This window comes from Xiphophorus couchianus, chromosome 8 (assembly GCF_001444195.1).
Source record: "Xiphophorus couchianus chromosome 8, X_couchianus-1.0, whole genome shotgun sequence".
Lineage (NCBI taxonomy): Eukaryota > Metazoa > Chordata > Actinopteri > Cyprinodontiformes > Poeciliidae > Xiphophorus > Xiphophorus couchianus.
Window position 1 is genome coordinate 18,089,419 of NC_040235.1, and position 11,028 is coordinate 18,100,446.

The following is an 11,028-nucleotide window of genomic DNA, read 5'->3' on the forward strand; positions in this document are numbered from 1 at the left end:
TTAAAAATTTTGGGCTTCTGTGAGACGGATTTAGTTTTGAGTAAACCTCATTAGATTATTTGATTACATTATTATTTAGATTATTATTTACAAGATTACTTGAATTTCTCTGCAGTGGGAAACTGAACATCATAGATTCACAATCATTACCTTTCTGAAACATGATGGGCGACACACATTCATGACAAATTATGGAGATTTATCAATTTATACTGCCCCTATTCACCCAGAACATTTGAATAGAAATGCAGTAAAACAGAGGTGTCAATTATTTTATGAATTTGAGCTTATTCTAATGTATTATGTTTGTTGACAGAAAAGCACCAACAATACTTCTTACCAAATGACCCGCATGAAAAAGTCTGGTAACTCTAATGCGAAATCATGACTTTCAATCAGTACAAAATGTTTTCATGAAGAAGGAAAATTTAAAAATTCCTTAAAATTCAACAAAATGTTTATTCCACAAATATGAAAAGCACAAGATTAATACTATAATTCTGGATTTCACGTTCTCTTCTTCCTTTTCAGAGCTTTCCATTCTCCCTCCTGAGTGGCTAAACTGCCAAGGAGCTCCTTGACCTTCCTCTTTCTTTCTGCATCCCTGAAACACAACATATGTAAACGTGTTAAAGGTGTTGCAGTTCTTTGGCTCACATTCATGCACACGAACGACGAGTTTCATCCGTACCTGTTCATGACCTCGTTGAGCTTTTCTCTGGCCAGGAAGCGAGAGTCCTTCCTGATCTCCCTCAGAGCTCCCTTGAACTCCTTTTTATACTTGTGCTTTAGTCGCTCCTTCTCTCTCTCCTCTCTGGTGCTGCCACGCTTCTTTCCATAGTCCAAGCTGTTAAAAAAGATAAATTAAATCAAAAGAAAAGCAGATGAATATATATTTACAATTTTTTAATTGTTAAACAACAGGATCTGGAAGGAAGAAGTCTCTCTTGACGCTTACACTTCCACAATCTTTGGTGTAAACAATTTCAGGGGAATCGGCTTCTTCTTCTCGAAAACTAGCCGAGTGTGAGTCACAGAGGCGCTGCTGATAGCGTCCAAGATCTCGCTGTGAAGCTCCTGCAGCAAAACAACAAACACTATAATTAACTGAAAATACATGTACGCAAAAGATAAGGACACAGAGAGAAAAAACTGAAGGGAAACTTTGCTTCATTGAACCAACGTGCTTCTAACCTGTAAAGGACTGGGTAACATTTGTGAGCAAAGATGCTTGGAAAGAAGTGTTCTGATTGGCTGGAAGATGTGCGTGAAGGAGGTGAGATCTTTGTAGAGCAGGCAACATCTCTTCACCAGGTCCAGGCAAGTAGACAAGCAATTCAACCTAACAAAAAAAAAGCTATGCAGTTAGGTATCAGACAAGTATGACCTATCCACCTACATCTTCTCTTTACATATTCAACATCTCCACAGGACGATTACCAAGTGTTTCTTCCTTTTTGCCAAGGGCAAAAAAATAATAATTGCATACACTTCCTGTTTTTATATGTCTATTAATACGAAGTGCATGTATGTTTTCATCTGACATGAAAATGTTTTATCCACCACTCTTACATCCTTCTGACAAGTCCAACCCAGTACAAAATAACTGTATGTATGGCAAATTTAGAAGTTACTCAATCTTTTGGATTTAACATTTAAAAAAAAAACTTAAAACTTAGATAATTTTGGGAATTGCAACTACCAAGGTTTAAACAAAGACATTGACGGCAGCCTATTAGGTTCTGTACACATGGAGATGAGCGCAGTATATTCTTGTAAACAAGTAAAAGTCTTATTGTGTTCCAAGAGTAGAGTCTTTTGCAGTCCCTATGGGATCTGATCAGAATATATTAAATGAATGTATGTATGTATATATATATATATATATATATATATACATTTCATATGTGCATATAATCATTTAATATAAATGTAGAAAAAAATAAGTAGTTTTCCATAATGAACAGGACAAGCATATTCATGCATTAACTGTATGACTATTTCTGTATAATTTCAATACTGTGTGCGCGTAAGTTGGGGTGTGTGTGCGTGTGTGTGCGTGCATCTTCATCATTATTTGTTTAGAGACAATTTAACCTTCATGCAGAGTACACTCACTGACTCGTTATTTAATCACTCCTGCAAAAACGACTACAGTCGCTGTCCTTTGCAAACGCAGCAGCTGGTGAGCATGTGTCTGAATACCCAAAAGGAATGCAGAAATTAGAAAATAACTGGGCGCTGAGGTGTGAGGACGTGCAGAAATGTATTCACACGGTGTGAAGGAGATCGATGCTTTCTCTGTCTTCGACAGAACGTGTGGATCATTTTTACAAGAAAATACTGGAAAAAATGTTTTTTGATTAAATTTACATATTTTGACTTGCACAGAAATGCTTAAAGACAGAACGGTCTTATTTTAAATGATTAAAAGATTTCTTTTTATCTAGCTCACATTTTTCATCCTCATTCGATGTAAACAAATAAACAGTTTCAGAAATATGTTTTTTTTTTCTATTATTTCAATGCCTGAATCATTTTGAGCATTTTTATAATTTAATGTTTCTGACTAATATTTATTGTTGGGTACAAATAAAAATGCCCACTCTCTCAAAGGGTGCTTGAACGTACTCCACCGAAGCCTGTTTGCAAGCTTTGCTTTGTGCCCACACACCAGCTGCTGTGTGAAAGCACGCCTGTGACTCAGACTTGCACGAGGGGACGCTCTGAGCCACAAAGTGTGTGCTGGTAAACACAGCATGGTGGTGTATCTTAGGCTTTCACATCCACACTGTGGCAATGAAAGTCGCTATCTGGATCAATACAGAGAAACGCGCAGACTCAATCAACAGCTGGTTGAAGGAAGGTGGGTGAATGTTTGTCCTGACAGAAAAAGAACAAATATGTATTTTGGACTATAATTACAGTCTTGTTTCAGTCTCAGTTTCCATTACATCTTCCATTACATCATTTCATTTTTGTTCTCCTGATGGTGTGAAACTCTGACACAGATATGTCTGACTGCTCTGTTTAGACTTTTTCATTATTTGCATACTTTAATCAATAACTTGCACAGATTACAAAATGACCAATGGTAACCCTGACCTGTTACCAGTGGTGTTCCACACAGGCCTGTCCTCGGCTCCCTTTTTTCCCCATATGTAATCTCGTCCCCGTGGTTCTGATTTGACCTTGCCTCTCTCTGCTTTATTTGATTGTTCAGAGAAAACAGACTATTTTTAAAAATGACCCCAAATCTTGATTGCAGTTAATAGATCATTGGCTCATTCATCACATCATAACAGTAATGTACATGTAAGTATTAACACATTTTCTTTTGCAATATTCTGACTCATTCTGCTTGCCTATATTTAAGCCCCATCATCTGTCTTCATCAATATCTCCCTCCAAACAGAGCAACAACTCTAAAAGCTCTTAGATTGCTCATTTTGGTTCTTGCAGCTCCATTCACTAAGATTAACATTAGGTCTGTAGCCTGCAGAGGCACCAAAACCTGCCTGAACCTTCTTTGATCAAAATACAAACAGAATATTTGGTGATAGAAACAGATTTCTCAAAATGCCCACCATCTATCAGGACACATCCTGCATGTCCTGACTGACATTGTTGCTATTAAACTAAAATGTAAACTAAATCTTCTAATGAATCAGAAAAAAGGGAAAGCAGTGTCAAAATAGCAGTGCTAGCTGCAATCTAGCTAGCACTGCTTTAGCCATGCTCTGGATCTACCATACTTTTAAATATGTCATTATTGTGGTTGTTACTGCCACCTAGTGTCTTGACATAGCTGTTACAGCCCCTGTACATTTTTTTCCAAAGACAGGGAGAAAAACAGCAATCATTTGAATGATCATTTTTAGCTGAAATCTTTTATAAGCTTGCTCCTTCACACTTATCTGAAGTCCTCAAACATAGCACTTCATTCTGAACTTTCCTTTTATTTTTCCTCTTGATCACACCATGTGAAATCTTTCAAACACTTTGGTCCCTGGCTTTGTAATTCAATCCTTCTTTCTATTTGAACCATAGTTTCTTTCCCTTCATTAGAAACTCACCTTTTTGATTGGCTTATTCCCAATCTTTACATTCACCAAATGTGCTAAACCTAATTTTATTGTATGCATTTTATCTATAAATGTGTATTTGTTGAATTTGTTTGTTCTGAATGAATGTTTTCTTAAAGGCAACTCTGTCCTCGATACAACCTATATCTGAACATCAACTCTTTTTTTTTTTTTTACATACTTATCCTTATCTGAATATTTAAATTCTTACTAACATTTTTCTGGTTGTGTTATTGCTAACAGAAGTCATAAAATGTTCAAAGTGATTGCATCGGGCAAAAAAAGTCAAATAGGTGGCAGTAGCTAAGCATAAATACCAAGGAAATGCGACCTTTCGTTAACGTCAGCTACCATCTTTCTTTAGAATTTCATTTGACTGATTTATTAAAGGAGATGTCAAATTATTAGATATAAGCTGTCAACCTTAAAACAACTTGACACACACACTTTAAGTCTTACCTGTAGTGATCTTTGTTCAGATCACTTTTGAGTTCCAGCTGCTGGGTAGCAGACAGTGGGAGGTTTTTCTTGCTCCAGCTGCTGCAGGACTCTGAGTTAGATAACACAAGCAGATCACTGTACTTCCCTGACAGCCTGAAGGGGGGCACCACCATGCAACCTGAAACAAATAGGCAAAATAGGTCAGATCTGCTTCACCTCAAAACAAAATTTGCAAGGTGAACCAATAAAAGCTTTAATAATGTGAACATACCTGTGGAGGCCTTGTCTTGCACAGCCAGGTGTAAAGTTCCACTCAGGAAGTTGATGAGCTCTGGCAGGAAGCGCTTAGAAAATGAGATGTACTCCACACCCAGACAGCACAGCACTAAACCTGATGTTAGGTCTTGTAATGATCTCACCGGACACTTAAAAGCACAAAATACACACAGACGGAATATTTAAATATTTGTTGCAGACAATAAGAATTTTGGTGGGAGTTTGAATAGATCCAGTAGAACTATTAGTTTAGAAAATGTAAAATATGTTTCAGCTCTATACATGGAGAATTTCTTCTGGTCTAAAAAAATATGAAGCTGAAGTTTTACTTACAATGTTACATATGATAACAAACAAACAAAAAATGAAAAAAATCCAGACAATAATCAAGATGCACTTGTCTTACCTTAGTAAGGGTCTGGCTGATAAAAAGCAGGGCAGGAGTTGTGACAGGATGCCTGAAGTCCGAGGTTGGGAACAGCAATGCTGTCACTTTGAGGTAAACAAGCTAAAAATACAAAACACAAACGAGCTTTGACATAGTCTGGTAGAAGCACTGGAGATCAGTTTATTACTATTGCTTTGTAACTCTGGTTTTGCATAACTTTTAAAGAAGGTTTGGATTCAAAGTTTTGTTAAAAAAATAACTTTTCTTGCAGCCGTAAGAACATACACACCACCAGGAGACTCTGAACCAAAGAAATAAATTCTGTTTCATCTTTTTAGTTTCTGAAACATTCATACTGATACTCAAGTTTTTATTTTCACCCATTAAATGTGGCTTTTAGAAAACTAAAACCATTATATTTAAACCTTTAAAATGCTACAAACATGTTTAACAGCCAGCAAAATCTCATTAGTCACAGTTTACATTTAAACTACCTGTATGGAAGTGATCTTAGGAAAAAGGGATCTCTCCTCCAACCATCACAGACATAAACACATGGAGTTTGATAGCATCTAATGAGATTTCAAAAGTTGTTTGCTTCTGTCTGCTGAAAAGGAGCTTTTCATCAACAAACAATTCACCTGGTTTCTATGAAATACAAAGTATAAATATGTAGAAAAGCAGCTCATGTTTTAACTCCAGTATAGTGGAGGATCTATGATGCTATGGGCCTTTGTTTCCCCATAGCATGGTAGCTTATGGCACCATAAACGCTGCAATACAGTCCATTGAAAATAAGTTAGCATTGGGTTTTTCAAGACGATTATGATCTAAAACATGTAGCCAAGTAAAGCAGCTTTTGTGGCTGTTATGACCCAAAGATCAAAATCTTGTAAAAACCTGTCAGAAACTGAAGAAAAAGCATAAGGAAGGAAGTCAGTTTTCTAGTTAATAATTCATACCATGTCTAATGTGGGAAAAGCAGCATGACCTTTGACCTCAACTGCCTCCTCCATGCTGTGAGCAGCATCTCCAAGGATGCTCTGCATGGACTTGCCGGCTGCTTCAGGAAACATCTGACACAAAGCGTACAGCTCCCTTCAGAAAATAAAGAAGAAAATGTGAACAAATGCATTTTTTTCTACATTTTAAGCCTAAAATGTAAAGTAAGGAAAGAAAGTCACTTTCTGAACTCACGGAATGAGTTTATCTATGGTGCAGAGCTCTGGTGGACTCCTTGTAGCCAACTCTCCCATGTACTCCATTAAAAAGCCCACAAGTTTCTGAGAAAAACGAAAACAAACAACTTAAGTTCACGCAAACTTCACTAGGATAAATCGTACGTTTCGTGGCGTACCTGCAGCTTGAGCTTATTGCCTGCAGCCAAACTAGGATGGTTGCACTTCTGAGTCCTGGCCATGATGAGGCGCTGGTTGTCGGGTGTGTGACCGTGAAGCAAATCTTTCAGGTCTTCGTAGCTTTCAGGAGCTAAAAGAAGAAAGAGATTTTTTAACTCTTTTGGAGAAGAAGAAATCTTGATGAAGGCCTCGACTTGCCCATGTACATTTGTAATTGAAAATAATCTCTAGTAGAGTGAGAGCAGTCACCGGTGAATGTGTACGGGAGCTCTGCTTTGGCTGCCTCCTGCTGGGCCTTCAGCTCCTCTCTGCTCAGAGTCTGCTGCTGCCTGGAACTGCTCGCTTCCTCTTCCTCATCGTTCTCCTCGTTCTCACTTTCCTGTTCAGACTCAAGGTCAGAGTGACCGTCTTCATCCTCTCCACTGCCCTCCTCTTCCTCTTCTTCCACATCATCATCATCCTCTTCATTTTCGTCCTCTGCCTCGGAACCCTCTTCCTCTCCAGTCTTTCCCTCCTCTTCCTTGTCATCTTCAGTCTCTTCCTCAATGTTCCATTTTCCATCCTTTTCAGAAAGAAAATATCATTTATTTACAAATTTTAAAAAAAAATCTTTTAAAGCCCACCCCTTTGTTTTGAACTGAGATACCTGATAAGCAAGAGTTTTCTTGTCGTTCTTGTCCAAGACAAAGCCGTCGTTCAGGTCGTCGGCAGACATGTGGACTTGACTCTGCACACTGGCCCCATCTTCATCTCCCATCATCCTCCTCAGACGGTCAGCCTGAAGAAACATAAAGCAGATCGAACCCGTCGCATAAAAAGGTGCAAAAATAAAAGCAGTAATGACAGCTAGAGCTATTGCTGCAGTCACCTCCAGTTTCTGCAGTTTCTCCTTCTCCTCCTTGGCCAGCTCCTCTGGGGTCTTCATCTTCTCTGAGGGTTGGGCCTTCATCTCGAAGCCGAGCTCTCGGACCATCATGTCGTACTCCTCCGGCTGGTAAACCCGAACAAGAAGCAGAAATCAGAGGAGGACTAGGTGTGAGACAGAAAACTTTCAGGGTTTATTTTTTTTAACCATACCTTTGCTTTCTCCTCCGGTTTGTCGACGTGTTCGGCTTTGGGAGTTTTCTTCACCATCAGAGCCTGAATGCTTTTCCAGTCCTGATCCAGCTTCTCCGTCAGCTCCTGGGCCTCCTCCTTCTGCACCTGACGCTCCCTCTGTGAACAGATGTCTGCATCATTTTCTAGGCCTTTCCAATCTCACATTTCAGCAATGTTTGAAACATACATTTAAAAGGGATACAAGGTTAAGTAAATGAAAGAAAGGAAGGCATGGGCAAATAATTTTTAACCTATGTGAAGGAATGCTGTGTAGAACATAAACACCAGGAAAAAAAAATCACTGCAATCATTAGTTGGAAAAAACATAATTGTTATTTTGCCTAACAATTAATCATGTGCCGTTCTATCAGCATGACTGTGGAGTTGGCTCACCTTCTCCTGTTTGGACTTCTGGATGAGCTCCTCAATCAGTTCCTGTCTGGATTTGGCCTTCTGACCCCCCTGCTCATCCTCCTGCTCCCCCCCAGATGTTTTCTTCCTCAGCAGACCCCCTCCGCCTCCAAAATGGGAGGCGGTCAGCTCAGCTACGTGTTAAAATAAAACACCTTTAGTAACAAATCGACATAACTCACACGCAATAATTAGATGATGGGAATTTTCAAATGAGGCCAATTTACATCAGTAAATAGAAAACAAACACAAGAAAAAAAAGACCTGCATGCTTATAAAGTATAATGTTTCCATTATGCAAAGCAGTTTGAATTGATTTGTTGCTGAACATGTGGCATCCAAATAAACTTTCCTTTCCTGAATAATCCATGAGCTACATAACATTTTTCTAAATGTGTCTGTGGTTCGGACTCACCTGATAAAAGGCCTTTCTCCTCTGATTCATCATCACTACCAACAGTGTCATTAAATTTCTCAATTTCAGCCAATGACTGGCCGTAATGAGTCAGTTCTTCCTCCTCATTCAGGTTGTAAACATCTCTCTTTCCATGGGAATGCTAAAACCCAAACACCAAAGTAAAGATCCATTTGTATGTCAAGAGTAGGTGACAGTAGCATTGGAGAAAGTGTCAGGTTGTTGTGGCTGTATACGGTTCTATCAAGCACTACTACTTATTCAATGAAAACATATATGTCTTATTCCTTAAATCATCAATCATCCAGACAGCAAAGACCAGACAAAATGAAAAGATTTAGTGCCAATATACAATAAGCATTTATGCAGTAAAGAGATAATTTTCCAAATAAAAATGTTATTACTTTCTGTGCTAAGTCAATAAAAAGGAATCAAATCCAACCTGTCACCAAGAAGTCACCAACCTGTCTTTCAATGGCAAACCGTTGAAGGATTTTGTCTTCTGGAGTCATTTTGGCATCATATTCTCCAAGGCGTCGATCAATGAATTTGTTAGACTTGTTTTTCTGTTTGTATTCCTTCAGGAGCGTTTCTTTTCGCTGTAGATTAAAAAAAAGTTTTAAAAAAATGAAACAATATCCTTATTGTTGAAAATTTCAATCTACTATCTACTTAAAATTGGTTTGTTATTCCATTTGCTTCAAAAATCCTCTCTCAACATGGCACAGTGTTAAATTGATGGTGTGTATGTAAATCCACACCCCTCTTTGTGAATTTTTTATTTCTTTAAAAAAACAGAAAATTATAAAACCATTAGCATTCTAAAAATATTTTTTGGTTTTCTCTAAATGTTGCATCATGTATAAAACTGATTTTTTTAAAAGCCTTGTACTTTCCAGAATTAATGGATAATCTGTCAAGTTTGTTAAGACAAGTGAAAGACTAAGCAGCAACAAACAGATGATGGTAAATGTTGTAAATAAAAGGTTTGTGGCATCAATTTTTTCTTTTCAAATATGTTTCTAGCAAAAATAAACAACTATATCTTTTGTATAAAAGCATGTTAACAAAATTCCGCTTATCAAAATAAAGAAATCATTTTATTTAAATTATTACACAACATAAAAGAGCAAATCATAAATGAAATATAAATCAGGCTGTAAAAATTAAACAAGTCAGATAGTTGAGCTGTTTCTCACCTTACTGATAGCTTTGGAGCGGGATACTCCTGGCAGACCCACATCATGTTTGCTTTTCCTCCCCAGAACATCAAACTTCTTTCTGTTAATTTTCACCTCAAAAGGGTTGTTTTTTATCTCACTGGCTGCTTTGGCTTTACGGACCTTGTCGGCAAGGTTCTTCTTTTTAGGAGCCTTCCCCATCTGTCGTGGTGAACAAACAGATAATCACGCATCAGTCATTGACTTTTCATATAACAGAGTTCATAAACTGTTTCATCAGTAAACTCTGCAATTTCCTATATTTTCTAAGTTCTATGTCTTTTCTTTTTTGCCCGGTTTTCAAATATAAGTACACCAGTTAAAGGCAGATATTCTTACAATAATCAGACTAATCCTGGATTCTGCAGAAAAGAACACAAAGTGTGAAGGAAATAAAAAGGATGGACGGATAAAACTTTAACAGAATGCGACAGATATACAGGAAAAACTAATATTTTTACATATTTTGACATACTTATCCGGATCTGGGAAACTTACATCATATAAGCCTTTTCTGACCTGACCAGCAAAAATGAACTCTGTATTTGTGCTTCCTTTCACAGTTAATGTGTTAGTTTTAAAATAAACCTTAAGTGAAAAGACCTTTACCTTTCTTTTCTTCGTTCCCTTTATATAAAGTTAACAACACAATTATCAACTTCAGTCCATAATGTCAATGTGGCAGGTTATTGACGAGATTAAACATTAAATGACTTGATTTGCTAAACTAAAATACCCCTTAGGGGAAACTAATGATGTGTATAAAGAAGTTAATAAACAAGAGAGAAAACAAGTGTTATTTTCAGCTACGGACTTCAACAACTTGTAAACAAACAAAATCTCAGACAGACAGACATGTTTACCTTAAGGTCACAGCGAGGAGTCGAGTTATTAAACTCAAGTGGATAAAGAAATCAACCAATGACTGCGGACAATTTCATATATAATTGTTTGTATCCACGTTTCTTCACCAGGTTTCCATTTTCCAGCGTGCAGAGGGGTCACAATGCCGGAAGTACTTCCTGTGGCATGTTTCCAACAGCGCCCCTAGCGTCAAAAACATGTCTCTGCGTCTGCCTTACTTTTTACAACAATAAAATCGACATCGACATTTTCACACTCTGGTAAACATTTGGAGGCTTCCTTATAATTCACTTTTTAGGTTTATTTAGAGCACTTGCCAAGTATATTGCTGTACTAGTAAGGCAACTAAATTTATATTGTTTACATTTTTAGTTGTTTAAATATACATACTAATCTTTACTATGTTGTATTTTCTTTTGGGACTAAAAAAAACTAAATTAAGCAAATACTTTGCTGAAAGTTGGAACAGTGC

At 37.5% G+C, this 11,028-nt stretch overlaps 1 protein-coding gene across 1 annotated transcript; it reads right to left on the reverse strand.

Moving 5' to 3' along the window:
* Positions 1-439: 439 nt before the first annotated feature.
* nop14 (NOP14 nucleolar protein homolog (yeast)) lies at positions 440-10,712 on the reverse strand. Its single transcript, XM_028026259.1, has 19 exons — positions 10,556-10,712; positions 9,672-9,854; positions 8,937-9,071; positions 8,473-8,614; positions 8,040-8,191; positions 7,626-7,763; positions 7,417-7,539; positions 7,195-7,326; positions 6,798-7,110; positions 6,548-6,678; positions 6,388-6,473; positions 6,153-6,288; positions 5,209-5,310; positions 4,798-4,951; positions 4,545-4,704; positions 1,195-1,342; positions 959-1,077; positions 692-847; positions 440-604 (listed from the first exon to the last, which is right to left on the reverse strand). The coding sequence occupies exons 2-19, from the start codon at positions 9,852-9,854 to the stop codon at positions 508-510; spliced, it is 2,607 nt and encodes an 868-aa protein (XP_027882060.1). The 5' UTR covers positions 10,556-10,712; the 3' UTR covers positions 440-507.
* Between the last annotated feature and the right edge of the window lie 316 nt (positions 10,713-11,028).